The following is a 24,457-nucleotide window of genomic DNA, read 5'->3' as shown; positions in this document are numbered from 1 at the left end:
GCACCCCTACATGCCAGCCGCTGGACACTGCACCCCCAACCCATCCACTGGCACTGCGCCCCCAACCCATCCACTGGCACTGCGCCCCTACACGCCAGCCGCTGGACACTGCACCCCCAACCCATCCACTGCACCCCTACACGCCAACCGCTGGACATTGCACCCCTACACGCCAACCACTGGACACTGCACCCCCCCACCCATCTACTGGCACTGCACCCCTACACACCAGCCGCTGGACACTGTACCCCCCACTCATCTACTGCCACTGCACCCCTACACACCAACCACTGGACACTGCACCCCCAACCCATCTACTGGCACTGCACCCCTACACGCCAGCCGCTGGACACTGCACCCCCAACCCATCTACTGGCACTGCACCCCTACACGCCAGCCGCTGGACACTGCACCCCCAACCCATCCACTGGCTCTGCACCCCTACACGCCAGCCGCTCGACACTGCGCCCCCAACCCATCTACTGGCACTGCACCCCTACACGCCAGCCGCTCGACACTGCACCCCCAACCATCTACTGGCACTGCACCCCACACGCCAGCTGCTCAACACTGCGCCCCAACCCATCCCTGGCACTGCACCCCTACACGCCAGCCACTTAACACTGCGCCCCCCAACCAATCTACTGGCACTGCACCCCTACACGCCAGCCACTTAACACTGCGCCCCCCAACCAATCTACTGGCACTGCATCCCTGCACCCCAGGCACTCGACACTGCACCCCTACATGCCAGCTGCTTGACACTGCACCCCCAACCCATTTACTGGCACTGCACCCCCAACTATCTACTGGCACTGCACCCCTACACGCTAGCTGCTCGACACTGCACCACCAACCCATCTACTGGCACTCCACCCCTACATGCCATTCACTGGACGCTGCACCCCCAACCCATCTACTGACACTGAACCCCTACACGCCAGCTGCTCAACACTTCGCCCCACAACCCATCTACTGGCACTCCACCCCTACACGCCAGCCACTTGACACTGCATCCCCAACCCATCTACTGGCACTGCACCCCTGCACACCAGCCACTTGACACTGCACCCCCAACCCATCCTCTGGCACTGCACCCCTACACGGCAGCTGCTCGACGCTGCACCCTTGCACGCCAGCCACTGGATGCTGCACCCCTACACGCCAGCTGCTCGATACTGCACCCCCAACCCATCTACTGGCACTGCACCCCAACATGCCAGCCACTCAACACTTCAACACTGCACCCCTACACGCCAGCTGCTTGGCACTGCACCCCCAACCCATCTACTGGCACTGCACGCCAGCCAGGGCCGGCTCCAGACCCCAGCGCGCCAGGCGCGCGCTTGGGGCGGCGTCCTGCGGGAGGGCGGCAGGCGGCTCCGGCGGACCTCCCGCAGGCACGCCTGTAGAAGGTCCGCTGGTCCCGCAGCGCCGGTGGACTTCTCGCAGACGTGCCTGCGGAGGGGCGCTGGTCCCGCGGCTCCAGTGGAGCATCCGCAGGCATGCCTGTGGGAGGTCCACCGGAGCCGCGGGACCAGTGGACCCTCCGCAGGCACGTCTGCGGGAGGTCCACCGGCGCCGTGGGACCGGCAACCGGCAGAGCGCCCCCCGTGGCGTGCTGCCCTGCTTGGGGCAGCGGAAATCCTAGAGCCGCCCCTGACGCCAGCTCCTCAACACTGCACCCCCCAACCCATCTACTGGCACTGCACCCCTGCACGCCAGCCGCTCGACGCTGCACCCCCAACCCATCTACTGTCCACTGCACCCAAAACCCCTATCTGCTTAACACTGCACCCCAAAACCACACCTGCTCAACAGTGCACCCCCATACCCCATCTAGTGATCACTAAACTCTTAATCCACATTCACTGGACACTGCACTCCATGTGCTGCACCTGCCTATACACCTCTGGTCAGAGAATTATAGACTATCAGGGTTGGAAGGGACCTCAGGAGTCATCTAGTCCAACACCCTGCTCAAAGGACCAATCCCCAACTAAATCATCCCAGCCAGGGCTTTGTCAAGCCTGACCTTAAAAATCTCTAAAGGTAAGTCTACACTACCCGCCGGATAGCGATCGATCAGTGTAGCTGAAGTTGCATATCTTAGATCGATCCCCCCCCCCCCAGTGTAGACCAGGCCTAAAGAAGGGGATTCCACCACCCCCATAGGTAACCCATTGCAGTGCTTCACCACCCTTCACTGCATCCCTTCCCACTGCACCTGCCCACAACCCATCTGGGGAACTGCCCCCAAATCCTATACCTCCCCCACTGCACTTCCACACCCCAGGCACTGGGTACTGTACCCCCTCTCACTGCACCCCTCATCCTATCTACTTGTCACTGATCCCTCTCTTAGATACCCTCCCAACACTACCCAACCCCCACCCCCGCAGGAACTGGTCCCCTTTACCTCACTGACTCCCAGTAGGAATGACTGTAATCCAATAGTCAGGGCACCCAGCTTGGAGGTGGAACCAGAGGTGGCAACTTTCTGATTTTTCCAGGGTGCTTGACCCCTGCCCAGGCCCTGCCCCCCACCTCACTTCCATCCCCTCCCCCAAGCACGCCCAGCCCTCACGCTGCCTCTCCCTGCCCCTGCTCCTCCCCTTCCATTTAACAGCTGATCAGCGGCTGGCAAGAGGCGTGGGGGGGGGGGGAGAGTGAGAACCTAATTGGCGGGCCCCCAGCACCCCCTATTTTTTTTCCGTAGGTGCTTCAACCCCAGAGCACCCACAGAGTCAGTGCCTATGGGTGGGACCAGTCCCCCTTTCCACCCATTCTTTCATGAGGTATATACAGTGGAAGAGCTTCATCAGGAGAGAATGAGGGATACCCAACATCAGACTGTCCCATTGCTCAATGATTAGAAAGTACACTTCAGAGATGGGAGACCCCTGTTCAAGTTCTTTCTCCCCCTTGTGCAGGGAGGGGGGTATTGAAGCTGGGTCTCCCATGTCCCAGGTGAGTAATCTAACCATCTTCTCCCTGGTCGGATTTTGAATGGGACTCAGTCTGATCAGTGTGCTCAGAGACTACATACTGGCTTGGGCCCTACACATGACTTTGGCAAATGTGGAGACGACCATCAGCAAAACTTTTGCTAAGAAAACTTATCCTAGAAGGAAGTTGTTGTTTTAGGAAAGAAGCACAGTGCATATTAGCATACAGTCTCTTCTTGATTAGCATATTTTAATGAGCGTTGCTAAAAGAACCTTACTTCTCTATATGGTTTTTATATCATCCATTTTTACATAAATATAAATTTGAAATCATTGTTCTCTTAATATATTGAAAAGTGGGACGTATTCTATTTTAGCTGTAAGTTAAAACCTACTCTCTTTGCCTGACTTTCATCCATCTTGAAAGCTGTCCAGGTTTGGTACAAAGAAAATGCATGATAGAAAGTTATTAGCTTTCTCATTATTTTATTTATTATTTGTTAAGCAACAGTGCAAGTGTGTCCATGCTAGGATTAAAGGTGCTACATTTCAGCTCACGTGTTTTAAAACCCTAGTGCCAGCAGGGTAAGAGTGTGCTGTGTTGTACAGGATACAGTTCCTGTCCCAAAGAATTTACAATCAAAGGCTCTGATCCCACAGACTTATGCATGTGTTTAACTTTACACACCCTGAGGAGTCCATTGATTTTAAAGTTAAGTGCTGGAACAATTTTTATAGTGGGGGTTCCTATGATGGAAACCGTATATTTGGTGTTTGTTGTTACTACTTCAAGCTGGGGGGGAGGGGTTCAGTAGCACCCCCAGCACCTTTAGTTCCAGCACGGCTGCTGAATCTAATTGGCTATCCTCGCACTCAAGAAGGCACTTGAAATGGGATTCCCTTATTCCCCATAACCAGTCCACCTCATAAAATGTTACATATGGTTATCCAGGAAGCATCTTTTTACTACATTTTTCCTCAGTATTCAAAAGCCATCTCCTTTAGCTGCAGGAATAAATTGAGTGGGATGTTTTATTGTGAGACAGAAACAGGATGGTAACATTCCCTCAAAGTGATAATTTAATAAGAGTAGCAATCAAGGCACCTAAACAGGGTATTATATTATAGCCAAGAAATGCTTTGAGAGGTAATGTAATTGGTAGTAGCCACAAAACCACTCCTAACTAGTCTTAGGCCTGGTCTACACTACGAGTTTAGGTCGAATTTAGCAGCACTAAATCGAATTAACCCTGCACCCGTCCACACAACGAAGCCATTTACTTCGACATAAAGGACTCTTAAAATCGATTTCTGTACTCCTCCCCAACGAGGGGAGTAGCGCTGAAATCGACATTGCCAGTTCGAATTAGGGTTAGTGTGGACGCAATTCGACGGTATTGGCCTCCGGGAGCTATCCCACAGTGCACCATTGTGACCATTCTGGACAGCAATCTGAACTTGCATGCACTGTCCAGGTAGACAGGAAAAGCCCCGGGAACTTTTGAATTTCATTTCCTGTTTGCCCAGCCTGGAGAGCTGATCAGCACAGGTAAGCATGCAGTCCAAGAATCGAAAAAGAGCTCCAGCATGGACTGTACAGGAGATACTTGATCTGATCGCTGTATGGGGAGAGGATTCCATGCTAGCAGTACTACGTTCCAAAAAACGGAATGCCAAAACATTTGAAAAAGTCTCCAAGGGCATGATGGAGAGAGGATACAATAGGGACCCACTACAGTGCCGCGTGAAAGTTAAGGAGCTCAGGCAAGCGTACCAGAAAACTAAAGAAGCAAACAGACGGTCCAGTGCAGAGCCGCAGACATGCCACTTCTACGCTGAGCTGCATGCAATTCTAGGGGGGTCCGCCACCACTACCCCACCCCGACCGTGGATTCCGAGGATGGGGTACTCAGCCATGCCTGAGGATTTTGCGGACGGGGAAGATGATTAGGAGGAGAAGGAGGAGCTTGCGGACAGCACACAGCACACCGTTCTCCCCAACAGCCAGGATCTTTTTCTCAGTCTGACTGAAGTAGCCTCCCAACCCTCCCAAGGCAGTATCCCGGACCAGGAAGCCATGGAAGGGACCTCTGGTGAGTGTACCTTTGTAAATATAAAACATGGTTTAAAAGCAAGTGTTTTTAATGATTAATTTGCCCTGAGGACTTGGGATGCATTCACGGCCAGTACAGCTACTGGAAAAATCTGTTAACGTGTCTGGGGATGGAGCGGAAATCCTCCAGGGACATCTCCATGAAGTTCTCCTGGAGGTACTCCAAAAGCCTTTGCAGAAGGTTTCTGTGCAGGGCAGCCTTATTCTGTCCTCCATGGTAAGACACTTGACCACGCCATGCTAGTAGCAAGTAATCTGGTATCATTGCATGACAAAGCATGGCAGCGTATGGTCCCGGTGTTTGCTGGCATTCAAGCAACATCCGTCCTTTATCTCGCTGTGTTATCCTCAGGAGAGTGATATCGTTCATGGTCACCTGGTTGAAGTATGGGAATTTAATTAAGGGGACAGAGGTGGCCGTTCCTACGGGGCTGTTTGCCTGTGGCTGAAAAGAAACCCTTCCCTGCAGTTAGCCAAGGCGGGGGGGGGGGCGGCAGGAGGCATTGGTGCTGAGCTGTTTTGAAGTGGCCTTTTCCTTCCTTCCCTCCTCCCACATCCCACCCGGGCTACCTTGTCAGTTCTCTCCCTGTTTTTATAATCAATTAATAAAGAATACATGGTTTTTAAATGATAGTGACTTTATTTCCTTTGAAAGCAAGCTGTGATCGAAGGGGGGAGGGTGATTGGCTTACAGGGAATGAGTCAATCAAGGGGGCAGGTTTTCATCAAGGCAGGTTTTTCATCTCTCACACCATAGCCTGGCCAGTCATAAAACTGGTTTTCAAAGCTTCTCTGATGTGCAGCGCTTCCTGGTGTGCTCTTCTAACTGCCCTGGTGCCTGGCAGCACGTAATCAGCGGCCAGGCGATTTGCCTCAACCTCCCACCCCACCATAAATGTCTCTCCTTTACTCTCACAGAGATTGTGGAGCACACAGCAAGCAGCAATAACAATGGGAATATTGGTTTGGCTGAGGTCTGAGCGAGTCAGTAAAGTGCACCAAAGACCCTTTAAACATCCAAATGCACATTCTACCACCGTTCTGCACTTGCTCAGCCTGTAGTTGAACAGCTCCTGACTACTATCCAGGCTGCCTGTGTATGGCTTCATGAGCCATGGCATTAAGGAGTAGGCTGAATCCCCAAGGATAACTATAGGCATTTCAACATCCCCAATGGTTATTTTCTGGTCTGGGAAGTAAATCCCTTGCTGCAGCCATATAAACTGATTAGTGTTCCTGAAGACGCAAGCGTCATGAACCCTTCCTGACCATCCCATATTGATGTTGGTGAAACGTCCCTTGTGATCCACCAGTGCTTGCAGCACCATTGAAAAGTACCCCTTTTGGTTTATGTACTGGCTGCCCTGGTGCTCCTGTGCCAAGATAGGGATATGGGGTCCATCTATTGCCCCACCATAGTTAGGGAATCCCATTGCAGCAAAGCCATCCACTATGACCTGCACATGTCCCAGAGTCACTACCTTTGGTAGCAGCAGCTCAGTGATTGCTTTGGCTACTTGCATCACAGCAGCCCCCACAGTAGATTTGCCCACTCCAAATTGATTTCCGACTGACCGGTAGCTGTCTGGCATTGCAAGTTTCCAAAGGGCTATTGCCACTCGCTTCTCAACTGTGAGGGCTGCTCTCATCTTGGTGTCTTTGCGCTTCAGGGCAGAGGAAAGCAAGTCACAAAGTTCCATGAAAGTGGCCCTACGCATGCGAAAGTTTCGCAGCCACTGGGAAATGTCCCACACCTGCAACACTATGTGGTCCCACCAGTCTGTGCTTGTTTCCTGGGCCCAAAATCAGCGTTCCACGGCATGAACCTGCCCCATTAACACCATGATCTCCAAAGCGCCGGGGCCCGTGGTTTGAGAGAATTTTGTGTCCATGTCCTCATGACTCCCGTTGCCGTGCTGCTGCCTCCTCCTCGGCTGGTTTTTCAGGTTCTGGTTCAGCATAAACTGCACGATAATGTGCGAGGTGTTTACAATGTTCATGGCTGCTGCGTTGAGCTAAGCAGGCTCCATGCTTGCCGTGGTATGGCATCCGCACAGGTAAGCCAGGAAAAAAGGCGTGAAACAGTTGTCTGCCATTGCTTTCACAGAGGGAGGGAGGGAGAGAGGAGGAGAGAGCCTGATGACCTGTACCCACCTGCAACAATGTTTTTTGCCCCATCAGGCATTGGGATCTCAACCCAGAATTCCAATGAGCAGGGTAGACTGCGGGAGCTATGGGATAGCTACCCACAGTGCAACGCTCCGGAAGTCAACGATAGCCTCGGTACTATGGATGCACACCGCCGAATTAATGTGCTTAGTGTGGCCACATGCACTTGACTTTATATAATCTGTTTCCAAAAATCAATTTCTGTAAAATTGGAGTAATCCTATAGTGTAGACATACCTTATACTGAAAACTTAAGTCTGTTTGTAACTGATATAAAAATACAATAAAGTGTTATTCGCTTTGACTCTGATTGGCACAAATAAGAGCTTTAAAAGATTATTTTGTACATCACAATTTGGCCCCAGTTCCCCATCCTTTGGGATGGAAATAAGTTGCACTGATCCATTCCCTAGTGCAGCTGATGTCCTCTTCTGTGCCAGTTCCTCACACCTGCCTAACTATTCCCCTTCCACATGCAAGGGACAGAAATAACTCAGCCCCATGCTGTGACACTCAATGCTAGTAACTCTAGCAGAGAAGCAAGGTGGTTCATAGCATGGTTCACAAGTTGGCCCTTTGCTCCTACAGGAATCTTTGCATAATCACCCGAGTGATAATGAACATTAACAGAGATACAGCAATGGAAGCAATGGTACTGTTATTCCACAGTCCACTGACTTACTAACAGAGCATCTTGCAGTACAAAGAAGCAATCTTTGAGAGTCAAACTCATGTGGACTTTCATTTCCCCCCTCAGTTTGTGTTCTGCTGTTTTTCATTTTGTGTTTAGAGAATCACAGTAAAGAACAGTAGCCTTCAGAAGTGATCTAGGCTGGACTGTAGCCAAATGGGCAAAGCACATTTTGGGTAGGTTTCAGAGTAGCAGCCGTGTTAGTCTGTATCCGCAAAAAGAACAGGAGTATTTGTGGCACCTTAGAGACTAACAAATTTATTTCAGCATAAGCTTTTGTGGGTTACGAAGAAGTGAGCTGTAGCCCATGAAAGCTTATGCTGAAATAAATTTGTCAGTCTCTAAGGTGCCTCAAGTACTCCTGTTCTTTTTTTGGGTAGGATTAGCCTTGTTAAAGACACTGCACACACAGCAGCCACACAGTCCCCCCCGCACAAACCCTTGATTTAGAGGGGGGAAAAACATGACATGGATGAATATGAGAGTCCCCATAAAAAAGGTCTATGACCAGGGGCTGAGGAGTTCGATCTGTTAAGTCAAGTGCCATAAAACCCACTTTGGTTTCTCTGATGCCACTAGCTTCTCTCTCTGACATTTAGTTTTTGCATGCACAGAGCTTGAGGCAAACAAGCAATCCCTGGAAGGACCTGTGTGCCACCCAATTCCTACCTTGCAACTGCTAATTAGAAAGGGGCTAATTATTTTTCACAGCTTTAATTCATTACCTTTGTTTTCTTCTCTCAGGCCCAACCTACGCCCCCCAGGTTGTTCTAAAACATTGGTTCTCAAACTTTTGTACTGGTGACCACTTTCACATATCAAGCCTCTGAGTGTGACACACCCCCCCTTATAAATTAAAACACTTTTTAATTTATTTAACACCATTATCAAATGCTAGAGGCAAAGCAGGGTTTGGGGTGGAGGCTGACAGCTCGTGACCCCCCATATAATAACCTCATGACCCCCTGAGGGGCCCCAACCCCCAGTTTGAGAACCCCTGTTCTAAATGTTGATTAAGTTGATGCAATAGTGTCCCATTAAACTTAAAGGTTGGCAGATCTTTTCCTAATTTTTTTTTCCTGATTGATGTAGGACAGCACCAGTTCTGATCCAACTGGCAACCTACTATCATAGCTATATTGTAGGAAGAGTTTATTGTTATTTATTGAGCATCAGTGTACTTTTCATTGTTAAAGTGTGGAAGAATTTGTTAAAGAAAAGCATTTAAAGGTCAAAGGTCAAGCCCACATTTTTAGCCAATAAGCTGTACAAAGCCACCAGTATGTTGAACCAGGTGATTTCAATAGCTTTTTCTATTACAGCAAAGAGAAGCTTCTGTTTTGTTATATGCTAAATACACTCGTGAGTCTTTTGAGAGCAACAAAACAAATGCACATAGACAAACACTGGTCTGATATTTTACTGATGGAGTTCTAGCAAATGGCTTTAGATTCTTTACCTGTTCTTCCACTACAGACACTCCACCAGCAATGCTGGCTAGATTTCTCAGGTTACCAGTGGTATCTGTGAACAGGCATGGAGAATCAAGGGGACTTTCAAGGAACTCACTACTGCTCAGTGTGCATCTTTTCTTGCCTACACCACTGATCTCATTTCTTCCTCCCTCCTTCCACTCAACAGCTCTTTTGGTTTCCTTCTCTCACTTTTTCATCATGTCTCTTTCCATGCTGCTCCTAATGCCCGGATTTCCCTGACATTCCTGTTGCATTAGCCAGCTACTCTTTCTTTGTTCAAATCTTTCATTCACGTTACATTTGATGTTACTGGAACTACCAGTGGTACATCGCTCTTACACAACATGTGGAGGAGAGTGAGAAATACCACTTTTACTTTACATCCCTTCAATAGCAACCATCTCTATTTTGTCAAATTCAAGGTGATATCCTGCAAATTTAGGTCCATTCCTGCCCAAGCCTTACTAGCATAGAGGCTTTTCTCTATACTAGGGAAATTCATCAATCTACAGTCCAGCTCAGAACAAAGTTTAGATGACACAGTGATAGAGAGAGAGACAAATGAGTGAGCTAATATCTTTTATTAGACCAGCTTTTGTTGGTGGAAGAGATAAGTTTTCAAGCTTCACAGAGCTCTTCTTCAGGTCTGGAAAAGGTAACCAGGTAAAGATATTACCTCACTCACCTTGTCTCTCTCATATCCTGGAACCAACACAGGTACATCAACACTGCAAACTTCACTGGTAAAGACACAGCCTGTAATCCTGTCTATAATTTTGCTTCTACTGCTAATAGCTCTATTGGTGCTGCCCTCATGCAGAAATGCACCCAAATAGCCCAACGGTAGTCTTACATTAAGACTACTCATGTGAGTAAGATTTGCAGAATTGAATTCTTTGAGCTGATTCAAAGTCTACCAAAGCACTGAAAAGACTTCTATTCATAAAGACGCAAATAGGTGCCTAGTGGGATATTGGAAGTGCCTAGGACCCAGATCCTCAAAGGTATTTAAGTGCCTAACTCCCACTGAAATCAAATGGAGTTAGGTGCCTAGATGCTTTTGAAAATCCCACTAGTCACCCATCGGCATCTTTAGGTGCCTTTTAAAATCTGGCCCAAAAGTTACTTGGGGCAGAAACCTTGTCTGTAGAGCTGGTCAACATTATTGTAAAAGTATCTGTGCTATTTTAAAAAACAGCTTATGGACCTGGTTGAAATTTTTTCATTAAAATGATTTGAAATTGTCCCCGCTTTTTTTTTTTTTTTAAACCAGCTCTTCTTATGTGTAAAGTGCCATGCACATCCCTGGTGCTATACAAATAAGCAGTCTCATCAGCCCCAAGCACTGGTGAGCCAGCACCCCCTAAAAAACACATGGGTCCTATTTTCAAGCTTTTCTCCACCACCACCCAGGATTAGAAACTTCCTTTAAAAAAAAATAAAAGTGAAAGCACAACAGTTTCTTGACTTTCGGAGCTGGGGCTTTAATAAAAACACCAAATATTGTGAGACTCATGATTAAAATGCGAGAATTGGCAACACTGAATAAATGTTGTTTTCTGCACCTTAAAAGGTTGTGATATTTTAGCTCTGAATTATCCTCAGGTTTTTGTGGCTACACTTCTACCACTCCAGTAGCATGTGGCTCACTTGACATATGAACTGTTCTTTAGAGTTTCCATTTAATACAAATTCAAACTTAGCAGCACATAACTCTTGTTCAGATGTAACTAACGTAAAACATGCAAATAAGTGTCCTGTTCTTTGCTGTGGGAAAATCATACTCTGCATTTCTTTCCCACTGCCCTCCTCCTACCCCACTTTCCTACCCTTTATCCAACATTGTCTGTTGTGGTAAGACCTAAGTGGGGGGCGTATTACCCCACATCTGCTTACTGTGGGGTTCTTACACCTTCATCTAAACTAAAGCATCTGGTACTGGTTACTGCAAGAGACAGGATGCTAGACCATATGAACCTTGGGTCTGATCCACTATGGAAACTCCTATATGCCATTTTTGTTGTGTTTTTGACTTCATGATTGCATTTGCTAGACACAGTCAGGGACTGTGCCTTTTATTTGCTTCTTGAGCTCTGCAGAAATACTGAATACTAATATATTCTGTTGGCTTTTTTATTCCGGAAGGTTAATATGAATGTCTTACCAGATATGTTGGTAAGTGTTTGTGATTAGTTTCCGTTTGCCTCTGTGCATATGGCATGTCATTTTCAAAATTTAATAATCAAACTATTCAAAATACTGAGATAACGGTAATGGCCCTGCTTTTCAATCCATGTACTACTGCATGGACAAGACGCGCATGAAGTTACCATGATTTCACATGAGAAACAGATAACTGCACATTGAAATTGGTAATTCTGATTATTTGTGCATGCTATTACTTGACCTCTATACACACACGAATTAAGTGTGCAATTTGTGCATGCTTTTGCACACTTTATTTGTATGAGAATTTAGCTCTAAGGTGTATCATACTTTCTACATGGCAGCAGGACTGTGTTTGCAAAGTCCATCATTTGAAAGGTAGAGACATCTGAAACTGCGAGAGTGGAGATTTGGTTGCTAAGGGATTGAAAAGTTGCAGTCACGCATTAACTCTGCAGCAAACCATTTCATGTGCTGCATTACTTCCACTGGCTACTGATTCATTTCAGGGAGTGACAAGGGAGAAAGCAGACTCATCCTATTTCTTCAGGCAATACTGAAACACGCTCAGCTTATTAAATCCACTTTTCTGAAAAAAGAACAACTACCGGAACGAACACATGCAAGAGCAGCCTGTTCCCAGTGGCTTAATGCACACACACACACAGTCACTACCTCTATGCATAATGCCTAGGAGGAGGAAGCATTTTTTTTACAACAGAAATGCAAATGTGAGATCTGTGATGCCAAGGCAGGAATGATTAGCAATATGGTAGCAATGTACATGTGCCCTAAGTCTACACATGATGCATTCATCTTTTAAATTTATCTTTTAAATGTCTGAACTCAGACAAGGTTACTGCAATTAATTGGCAAGTTAATCACTACCAGACTATAATGTGCTGTTAGCACCTGTATCTCTGATCTGCACGGATGGCTTTGATATTATTTTTTCTTTTGACAAGTGGGTGATAGCGGATATCCTTTAAGCCTATATGTAATGAAGCCCTTCATAAATCCATCAACACTTGCGAAGGGAAACTACAATAAAGCTCACAGTGCCACAGGCTCTGTTATTGAAAGACTATTTAGCATTCTTATAATGAAGTTTCAGCATGCATGTGTTTTGGTTTGGGGAAACATAGGATTTCTACAAGGTTTTGTTTTGTTCCTCATACAAAGATATATTGAAACACAAGAAAAAAAAATCCCTTGTATGCCTAATTTACAGAATAACAGGATTGACACCCTCTCACTCATCCAGAATGAGATCAAATTCAAAAGTATGACTAATAAAATAAAATAAATACAAAGAGTGCAGTATTTTGTGGAAAATGGGCCCATTTTGTGATTTTTCATAAAGATTATTTTTATGAGATTTAGCATGTGATATTTTTGGATATGGAAAAATCTAGGGGCACAAGTAGGGAGGCAGAAAGTGGAGCTTAACAATTAGAATAAATTAATATTTATTGCAAATTTGCAAATTTGCAAGGCTAACAATTTTTTCTACATAAAACGGTTAAAGTGTCACGTAAAAAGAACTGAAAACAGGTACATCTCTATCCCGATATAACGTGACCTGATATAACACGAATTCGGATATAACGCGGTAAAGCAGTGCTCCAGGGGGGCTGGCGGATCAAAGCAAGTTCGATATAATGTGGTTTCACCTATAACACAGTAAGATTTTTTGGCTCCCAAGGACAGCATTATATCGGGGTAGAGGTGTATATGGAGATGTGGAAAGGGGAAAATTAGATCCCCATATTTGGACATCAGCCAAGGGAGGACAGCCTGTTTCCCATGCAGAGAGATTTAGGCTGGTCCTGATTCAGCAAAGCATTTAAACATGGGGTTAACTTTAAGGCCATGAGCAGTCACACTGGCCTCAGTGAGCTTACTCACAAGTTTTAAGTTTAGTACATGCACATGTGTTTTTCAGGATCTATGGACCATAGAGGTTAATTTTTTCTGAATTTGAGATGCTCGGGGCTGCAGGCCTAATTTGGGCTTGCAATGAATGTGACTATTCAAGCAAAACTGGCTTTTGTAAATGCAAATGGCTAGTCAAAATATTATCCAGGTGTTTTATGTATATGTAAATGCCCAGTCTGTACATTCAGTCATGTTAACTACACATGCAAATTAGGTGCACAAGCAGTAGCAGGGAAAGTGCACAACTTTTGTTTTAGCTTCAAGAGACTGAAATGTGGATACCAAAAATTAATAATCATCTTCACTCTTAAATATTCATCTCTGAATGAGTCACACCTCCATAAGGAAAATTGAACAGAAGATAATGGAAGACAGCAGGATTTGTGGCAACTTTCTAGCCAATCAGCAGTACCACTCTGGGAAGGAAAAGGCACGAGTGAAGCATACAGCATAAGTCTAGACATTATAAAAGCTGCTACAACATGACCAGCTAATACAATTGTAAAGGTGTTAAACTGTGTCTATACACGTATTATGGGGGAGTTAAGCTAACTCAATGAATTAACTTGATTGAAAAGAGCATCTTTTTTCATCATGTAGACAGGGTCACATGCACTTCCTATGGTGTGTGGAGACAATGCACTGGAGATAGCTATGTGACTGTTTCAGTGTTGAAGTACACCCCGCCGACCGACACCCTGAGAGCCCAGGGCTATGAGGTCCAGATCATGGGAGCCCTGGGCTCGTGGGACCCCCACAGCGAGCTGGCACTGAAAGCATGTGGAGTTGGTTGACGCTACGCCCGGCTCATGAGACAGCTCATGGTGTCCAACACCATCAGGTGGTCCAGAGACATCTATACGGAACATATCACGGGACACTGTCAATACCAGGTTGAGTAATCGAGACCACCGATCGGGGAAATAACCCACTTTCTTCCCTGACGAACCAAGGGATGCACCCCACCCATGTACTTATTTGCTACACTGATACTGACTTGGACTCAATACACTCCATGGGTGGCGTACCCAAGCCCACTTATCCACTGATGCTTTAAAAACTCCCAGACCCCAATCTGGGTCTATGCTGGTTATGAGATATGTATGTATCTCGTGATCCTTGTAAGCGATACTTGTCATCCCCCATAACTCAAGCCTGACCCCAGATGTACAGTACCTTCCCTCTTAACTTGTGTACATTTAATTTTAAACATTAACTTTAATATAAATTTTAAATTTGCTCTGTTCAGTTTCCCCAGTGAGCCTTTCTGTGCTCCTACATGCCTTCTGCAGTGACCTTCCACTCACAGTGCATGACATGTGTTTCTATGCACATGACCCTCAGTGCTCAAGGTTTCAGAAATTAAGTCTTTAAGACTTTTAGTAGGTTCTGTATAACTTTTCCAAAGCTTGACCATGCCAAAGAAAGAAGGGTTGAATGGCTGAACCATGTCTCTCATTAGATAGGATTTTTATTATTCTTCTGATCACACCTGCCTTTTAACCCATATGACGAAGCCACAGGAAACTACAAGACAGCTCTCAAAATAGTTTTAAAAAATGGCTTTGCCAGCTCTGCATTCACCCAATATACTATTTAACCAGTTTTAACATTAGAATGGCCCAGTATCCTGTCTTCGATAGTGGCCAATCCAGACGCTTCAAAGGGAATGAACAGGACAGGGCAATCATCAGGTGATCCATCCCTGCTGTCCAGGCCCAACATCTGGCACTCAGAGGCCTAGGGACACCCAGAGCATGGGGTTGCATCCCTGGACATCTTGACTAATAGCCATTGATGGACCTATCCTCCATGAACCTAATTCTTTTTGGAATCCAGTTATCGTTATGGCTAGGGTGACCAGAGGGCAAGTGTGAAAAATCGGGACAGGGAGTGGGGAATAATAGGTGCCTATATAAGAAAAAGCCCCCCAAATCGGGACATTTGGTCACCCTAGTTATGGCCTTTACAACATTCCCTGGCAAGGAGTTCCAGAGGTTGACTGTGTGTTGTGTGAAGAAGTACTTCCTTTTGTTTGTTTTAAACCTGCTGCCTATTAATTTCACTGGGTGACCCCTCATTTTTGTGTTTATGTGAAGGAGTAAATAACACTTCCTTATTTATTTTCTCCACACCATTCATGATTGTAGACCTCTATCATATTCCCCCTTATGCATCTTCTTTCCAAGCTGAATGTTCCATTCTTTTTAACCTCTCTTCATATGGAAGCTGTTCCATACCCTTAATCATTTTTGTTGCCCTTTCCTGCACCTCTTCCATTTCTAATATATCTTTTTTGAGATGGGGTGACCAGAACTGCATGCAGTATTCCTGGTGTGGGTGTACCATTATGGCATTATGATATTTTCTGTCTTTCTATCTATCCCTTTCCTAATGGTTTCTAACATTCTTTTAGTTTTTTTGACCGCTGCTGCACACTGAGTGGATATTTTCAGAGAACTATCCACAATGACTCCAAGATCTCTTTCTTGAGTGGTAACAGCTAATTTAGACCCCATCATTTTGTATGTATAGCTCGGATTATGTTTTCCAATGTGCATTACTTTGCATTTAGCAACACTGAATTTCATCTGCCATTTTGTTGTCCAGTCACCCAGTTTTGTGAGATTCCCTTTGTAACTCTTAGCAGTCTGCTTTGGACTTAACTATCTGGAGTAATTTTGTATCATCTGCAAACTTTGCCACCTCATTGTGGCAAAAGCTGTGTTGATTCTTTCCAACAACTCAGGTTCATCTGTATGTCTAATAATTCTGTTATTTACACACTATTAGCAGAAAACATTATGAAGCAAGTGTTGAAGGGACCTAAAACAAAAAGATCCCTTCTTCAGTTTGTGAAGACAGGTTCTAGAGAACTGGGAGTGTCTCCTCAAAGGCAAGAGGACATTGGTCTCTGAGAGTTTCCTGTCCACGCCTCAAGCTCTGAGTTGTGATCACTCTGACAGCACATTTTCAGCAAAGATTTTTTTCACGCTGCCAACTATATGGCATTTGGAGAGGAAATGCTGGGAGTGATCCTAACAAAGTGTTAGAATGGATTTATCTATGGCAATCCTTCATAGACTCCAACTTCCTCTGTTTACAAGGGACAATGTTTTCCAGCACAATATTTACCATTTTTTACTGTCCTTCCATAGTGCTGCACTAGTTCAATGTATTTCACTGGAGTTCAAGGGGCATCTCTACTTTTCTCCTTAAATTAAAATTCAACGTGTTGGCATGTAGGTTTTATTATTTATTAAATGCTGACAGCGTGCCTTGCCCTGTATAGACATAATAGACATACTACCTGCCTTAAGTAGGCCCTTATCCTGTAACCCTCAGTGATTCCATGGGACAACTTGCATGAGTAAGGATTACACTGCAATGCCAGTAAGGGTTACAGGCTTGGACCCTAAATAGATAAAACATGCAATCCGACCTAAAATATACCAGGTGACCATAAGATGGTTTTAACACAGACCATTATTTATAATAATACAAGTATAGTTATTGTCACAGCAATGCTCATAGCAGTGTGGGTTAAAAATGCATAGGTTTAATGGAAGAGAAGGATGCGTAGTGCACAGTAAAAGGGATATCCAGGTGTAAGGGGCAGAATGGACAAAGGCTGCAATTAAAGACAGGAAGGCAGTGTAATGCTAGCATTTCAGATTTAGCCTAATTAATGGGTTGTTCCAAACCACTGAGGGTATTATGAGTCGTATCCTTGTTCAGCCTCACTATTCACTCTAGAGGAATGCTGGTGCCATTAGAAACTGGTGATGGATTCTTCCTAGCAGAACTAATGCAAACATATCTAAAATAAATCATATTTTCAAGTATGTGCTTTGGGTTTTTGAATTGTCTAGCCAGATCATTCTGTTTGCTGGTTTATTGGAGTGGCTTAAGAGAAATTGAATATGTCCACACGCCACCCTGTCGTCTCTCTCTCACACTGAAGTTAACTGCATCTCACATGGCTAAAGTGCAATGTGTCTAAAATATGCATTCTTTGAAAGCTATACACCAGTTGAGAATTCCCTGCCATTGGAAGAAATCAGAGCTGCCCATCATGGGGAATTTTAAAGCCTCTTTGTGCTTCTCTGGTGGTGCATAGGTACCTTACTGCAGGCTATGATCTGGCCTGAGGAATTCTTCTCTTTTAGAGCTGATTTCATTCACAGACCATGTGGTATCTTGGGTCACCTGGGCTACCTCCCAGTCTTGGCTATGACAATGCTTATTAATAACTTTCTGAAATGTATATAAGGTTCAATGGACTTCATAGTCCAATAGTTACATGTTGTGCCTGAAAGCGCTGTCGTTTGCACATTTGAAGATTTAATTTAAAAATTCCTTGGAAGCTGAGATCAGATTAAAGCGCTTCACAACATCCAGCATTGCAAGCCACCTTAGAATGCCCTAACACCAAAACATACACAGCAAATCTTACTGTGCTTACGGGGGTAAAAGTCCCACAAAAATTTGGCATTTATAACTTTAAACCTGCTAAACCAACTTTGTCCAAACTTAGCTCATTTCTTAGACCACAAAAAGACAGACAAAGCAAAGTGTATCGATTTCTGAGTTATGTATGCACATTTCTGATCAATTGATGCATCACACACAGTTTCATTCACAAATAAAAGGAAATTTTTTGATGACGCTATAAGCAACTGAAAAGGGGGGATGACATGAAAATTCAATTAGAATTATATATTGTATGAACAATTTAATTCCAACTCTCTATAGTGCATCAGTTCCTAGGCTTTTGAAAGCCAAGTCTCACTTCAGGAAAATAAAAATATTTGCATCCAACTCAAATCACAGCATGTTAGCAGAACAGAATGAGGAAGACTTATGTTGCTCTGCACCACCTTAGCTGTCTGGTTTAGGAAAATTTGGGAAGTGCTATGATGGAAATTGAAATTCAGCTTTAACCATGTTACTATGCAGATTTTAATACTGAATAGTAAGAGTATAATACTGAACAAGCAGATTATTCAGTTAATCAGAAAAATCACAATACACTATAATAGGATGCAGGGTAAATAACTTGTTCTATTGTGCTTATTGCACATTATGGGTTAAAATGGCAGGGTTTGTTCTGTTAGCTAGACTTGACTTCTCCCTCAACCTCCCCACCCCAAAATAGGCATCATGCTGTTAGATGTAATTGTATTCGTATTTAGTTTGCTTTATGGACACACTATTGCTGGTTTTATTGCGCAAACCTTTGGAGATTGGTTGGTTTTCCCTGAATAGAGTTGCTAAACAGAGTCCAGAATGGGGTACACCCATTGTCATTGAGAGGGCATTTCTAATGTGAAGGATTTTCCTGTGGAGTTGTGAAATAGAATACAGCTGAGAAGCTAATCAGAACAATGCAGAGCCTGACAGCAAGGGAGGCCAATAAGAGAACGTGAATAGACAGGGCACATTAAATTTGCCAGGGCATCCCCTCTTTGACTCCCAGCCACATTAGTTACTGAACAGCGGGATTCTCCCAGGGCAGATTCAATATCCTTCACCCAGGATTTGCAGCACAGAGACCTTCTCAAATATCAATGGCATTTCCAAAAATGGAAGCAGAGCAGCAGTTTATACAGTTAATCTTAAGTGCTGAGAATGGAAAGTCTGAAAATAAGCAGGTGTCTGTGATCAACAGCTCTTTTCTGTGCTTCAGCATTTATATTTCCCCTCCTGCTGCGGGAGGGCAGCCAGAGAGAGACTTTTCTAGGTCAGAGATGAATGTGGGATGGTGTCAAACATGCTTGAATCCAAATTTGCCCACCCACGTGGGGCAACACGTAGAGCATTCACCACAGTGAGCCAGGCTGCATGGGGAGGGTAGGTATAATGCAGGCAGCTAGAAACCTTGTTTCAAATTTAAAAGCAATTCAGAAACATTCAGCACCATGGTGATAACATTTATGGGCCCCACAAGTGAGTGATAACATTGAAGCTTTCAGGCCAAAAATGGCCTTCGCTTACATTTGGGGGCTCTCAAACTTTATCGTACAGATTATATCATAATAGATTATCACATGACCACCTCTCCTCCCACTTCCAAATACATTACATCCAGGGGGGCAAACACAATGATGTTTCCTGGGAAACTATTAATAATGGATTTTAAACTAACTTTAGTGCAGCAAGTGTTTCGCCTTCTGGAAAATATAAATCTGGGTCTGTTTTTACTCTGTCATTTAATCTCACCCTCACCTGAAGTCTTTGCTTCGCTTCCCTTTGCAAGCTGAATTACCTTACTAGCACCTCTCCCATCTGTAGCTCTAGTCTTAGGTGGTTCTGGTGAGCACAGGCAGTTCCTGGTGTCTCTTCTCCTATATAGTGGCAGGCCCAGGCTGGCTCCTCCCTCCTCATTTACAGCTGCTTTTAAAGGCTATCAGGCCTACTGAGCCCACTCAGTACTATGATTATTTTCATAGAATGGCAACCTTTACAAAGCCTGGTGGAATTAAACTGGAGTTGTGGGTATTTATTAACCCTGCACCTCTGAAAAGCAGGCCCTAGGTATGTTTCCAGCTGTGTTGAGTAGAACTAATTGACGCTTTCTGAACAAAAAGCTTTTTATTTTTTAAAATGGCCTTTTTTCAAAACCAAAAATGTTAGTTACAAAAAACTAACTGACTTCTTGAAAATGTTTGTATTTTTATGACTTATGGAAGCTTTTAGTGAAACTATCAAAGTGGTTACTAACATTTAAAATTTCAATACAAACACTCACCATTTAAAAGAAACCCTTAAACAAGGGGGCTAGTTCAAACCCTGAGAAACAGAAAAAAATGTGAATCTTCTGCAATTTTTTTTTCTCCTTTTTCAACTATTGAATATGTGTAAGTGCTTCATGGACCATAGTCTGCCCACCTTTGAGTTTGGTGATGTACTCTTTTTATGGAAACCATGTTAGTTTGTACATGGGATGTGATTTTTTTCCAGAGCCATTTAGGTGCCTAAATATAGATATAAACTTAGGGGGATTTAAGGTAGTTAGGCAAGTTAGGAACTCTTGATTGTGGGTATGGCTATACTACCCGCCCGATAGCACTCGATCCAGCGGAGGTCAATTTATCGCGTCTAGTCTAGACACGTTAAATCAACCCCCGAGCGCTCTCCGGTCGACTCCTGTACTCCAGTGCCGCAAGCGGAGTTGATGAGGGAGCAGCAGCAGCAAACTCACCGCGGTGAAGACACCATGGTAAGTCGATCTAAGTACATCGACTTCAGCTATGTTATTCACCTAGCTGAAGTTGCGTAACTTAGATTGACCCCCACCCCCCAGTGTAGACCAGAGCTGAGTGGTAGGGCCAAACTTGTACTGGCTTCTAGAGAATGACTCAATCCTTGGCTTGGCTCCTACTAGTAAATCTGCTGCTTCCACATTAGTAACAGCTGGGACAAATCCACTATGTAGCCGCAGTGGAGAGGTGAGCAATTACAAGAAGTACAGAATGGTGCTTTGGGCAATAAGAGAGTCTAATCAACAGAGACAGTGCACTTACTGGCCCCAGTCCCTCTCCACATACACTAACGTTACTCTGTTGGCATCAGTGAAATTCCTCCCAAGCTGCATGAGCATATAAATAATAAAAAGGAAATGTTACCTCTTCAATAAGTTCCACTACATTGAGTTTGAAAATTGCTCAGAGCACATATTTTTCTGCACTGTAGATTGCAGTTGATTTCTGGTCCCACCTATTCTGCAAACTTAGCCAACCTGGCACCCAGTTACAACATTGCTCTCCCCTCTTAGAACTTAATTTGCTCTTGCAATATACCTGGGACCTGATTGTAGTTATGATAAAAGGTCAGATGTGTCTGCTGCAGTAGCCCCACTGCAGAGTATAGTTAAGGTCCCATCTATGCACAAATTGGAACTATATTGTAACTGAGCCATGGGACAGTATTGTAAGTGGGTCACTGACACTTTAGTATAGATGAGACCCTTGCAACAATTGTAGCCAGAAGCAACACAGTTCTATTCCACCTGTAGACTACAACACAACTTTCTCTTCTGAAATGTTACATGAATCAATTGCTGTAGCTAAGTTCACTCCACTCCAGCAAGACCATTTTTTTTCAAATAAGAGAAAGCAGTCTCTTCTCAGTTCTTTTAAATAAGTGATCTGCTTTCCCTTGCTTGTTTTGACATCTCTCCTTGCTGATGTCTGTTTTCATTTGATTGTAACCTCGCTGGGGCAGGGACTTCTGGTGTCATATAAACTAATTGTGGAATGCACACACTTTAGCTGCACAGAACTATTCCTTTGAATGTAGGATGCCACTTTCATACTATCCATGGAAGTGTGCATGGATGTACAGTGTAGCAAGTTAAGTCCTAATTTAGGGTAGCTCTTTGATAATTAAGACCAGGTCCTTGCCTCTGCCACCTGACTATTGCTTCCTTTCTTCCAGCAGCTGCTGATCTAAGCAGCTTTTAAGCATGGAGAACAGCTTGATTTGACCCAAATGTCACTGACATTTTACCAGCAGGGGTACCAAGCTACTCATTGTCACAACAGGAACAGCCTTGGGCTTGGACTCCAGCTCATTCTAAACCTAAAAGGTGTGTTGTATTACATGAAATATGAATGAGATGCCCTGGCAATAAACTGATAGACACAGAATACCTGAATCAAGTTTACCCACTCAAAAATATTGAAAGGTTTATAACTGGGCCATTACAAGAGCAGCCTCCAGTAAAGCTAGCTGGAGGACAATTGCAATTTTGCAGCAACTTTCAAAATTGGTTTTCATGCCATATTGGAAAACTAAACAGGTCAAACATTTTTGTAAAAACTAAGAGGTGGTGAAATGTTCACTGATGGATCGAAACCTGGCGTGTTCTTGTCTCGTGGGTCAGGGCTCTGACCTAGGCTGTGGCAGAGGCAGGCGCAAGGCCCTGTCCTTCCTGATTCAGAGCAGTTTTGCATCCCAGATCACTTTGAATCAGGGAGAGCAAGAACTAGAAGTAAGTTTCTGCATGGCAGGCCAGTGCTTTAACCAACACATTATGCTGTGTCTCTCCCCCTCCAACTCCTTTCCAACAAAACCTTTGCTGGGACAGATACATCTCTGCAAATTGTTTCAGTGTTGGGGAAAAACAGCACATTTCATTTCATTGAAAATGTTTTGACCATGCTAGCCACCTGCATGCTGGGGGTGGGGGGGAGAAATGTATGTGCATCCTCTTCTCCTCCTCCACAACAGTGCTTGGTAGACTGCTGTCAGTTGTTGATGAAGACATTGCTATATGGAGATATACCTATCTCACAGAACTGGAAGGGACCTTGAAAGGTCATGGAGTCCAATCCCCTGCCTTCACAGCAGGACTAAGTACCATCCCTGACCGATTTTTGCCCTAGGTCCCTAAATGGTCATCTCAAGGGATGAGCTCATAACCCTGGGTTTAGCAGGCCAATGCTCAAACCACTGAGCCATCCCTCCCCCGGTGCTCAAACTGTGTTAACTGTCTTCAAAAACCTCAAGCATAGTTTGGGACACCCATTTTGACTGTGTCATAAGAGTTGCACCCCTGGAGACAGTGGAGAAGGAGGGGAGGGAATACCCACTCACTCATGTTTGCCCCAGCCACCTGCCTAGTTTGCCTATAACAAAAGCAGCTCCTAATGCTATGCTACGCCGCCCCATCCCCCCACGTCCTACATGGAATGACCTGGAAGAGAAAACAATCAACACTGATAAGGTTTCCAGGTGACACAAATTGGTGAGTGGTAAATAATAAAAGGCAGGGGTCACTACTTTGAAGTGATCTAGTTTGCTTGGTAAACTGGATGCATGTAAACAGTGCCCATTTTGATATGGGTAAAATGTAAATGCACACATCTGGGAACAAAATATAGGCTGTAATTACCGGATGGGCAACTCTATCCTGGAAAATAATGACTCTGAAAAAGATTTGGGGGTTGTGGTGGATCATCAGATGAACATGAGCTCTCAATCTGATACTGTAGCCAAAAGAATTAATGCAATCCTGGGATGCACAAACAAGGGAATCTTGACTAGGAGTAGACAGGTTATTTTACCTCTGCATTTGGCACTGGTGCAACTGTCACTGGAATACTGTGTCCAGATCTTCTGCCCACAATTCAAGGATGTTGATAAACTGGAGAGATTCAGAGAAGATCCATGAGAATTAAAGGATCAAAAAAATGCAGGGCTGGCCAAACTTACTAACCCGTCCATGCTGCATACGACAATCTTCAGAAGTTTGAAAACCAGGGTGCACCTGCTCAGGGGCTTCAGCCCTGCTGCTGCTGAAGCCACCAGCTCCAGTAGGTGTGCCCCAGGACCCTCCTCCCCCTTGGGCAGAAGCCCCTACCCTACCACGCTGCTGCAAGGCAGAGGTCCTGTGCTCTCTCCCCGCCCCAAAGTTGGGTGGGGGGGAGGGGGGGAAGAAAGAAGGGAGAGGAAAGAGTGGAGGGATATGCAAGCCACACTAACTGTAAAAGAGCCACATGTGGCGAACAAGCCACAGTTTGGCCACCCCTACCTTATAGTGATACTCAAGGCGTTGGAGCTATTTAGATTAAAGAGAAGGTTCAGTACCTATATGTGGAACAAATATTTAATGGGCTCATCTCTCTAGCCAAGAAAGAGCTGGATCCAAAGCTAGATAAATGCAGAGTAGAAATAAAGACATATTTAGTGGTGAGAATTAACCCTTGGAACAATTTATTAAGGGTCACAGTGGATTCTCCATCACTGACAACTTTAAAATAAAAAGAGTGGATGTTTTTCTAAAACATGCTCTAGGACTTATCTTGGGGGAGTACTAGAGCCTGTGTTATGTGTCAGACTAGATGACCACAGTGGTCCTTTCTGGCCTTAGAATCTATAAACTAAGTATTGACAAAGAAGGGTACCAGCTGGTGAAGAGAAGGAATGAAGTTACTTTCTCTACTAATATAGA

General features: G+C 44.8%; 1 protein-coding gene across 1 annotated transcript in view; it reads right to left on the bottom strand.

Moving 5' to 3' along the window:
- ATP9A (ATPase phospholipid transporting 9A (putative)) overlaps positions 1-19,843 on the bottom strand; it is a 121,223-nt gene extending 101,380 nt beyond the window's left edge. Inside the window, exon 1 of the mRNA XM_044985598.1 lies at positions 19,769-19,843. Within this exon, the coding sequence (XP_044841533.1) occupies positions 19,769-19,788 (20 nt within the window). The 5' untranslated portion in view covers positions 19,789-19,843. The remainder of the gene's footprint in view (positions 1-19,768) is intronic.
- Positions 19,844-24,457: the final 4,614 nt, after the last annotated feature.

This window comes from Mauremys mutica, chromosome 13, assembly GCF_020497125.1.
Source record: "Mauremys mutica isolate MM-2020 ecotype Southern chromosome 13, ASM2049712v1, whole genome shotgun sequence".
In the NCBI taxonomy this organism is placed as follows: Eukaryota; Metazoa; Chordata; order Testudines; family Geoemydidae; genus Mauremys; species Mauremys mutica.
The sequence above is the reverse complement of the archived record's forward strand: the minus strand, read 5'-3'. Positions and strand labels throughout refer to the sequence as shown.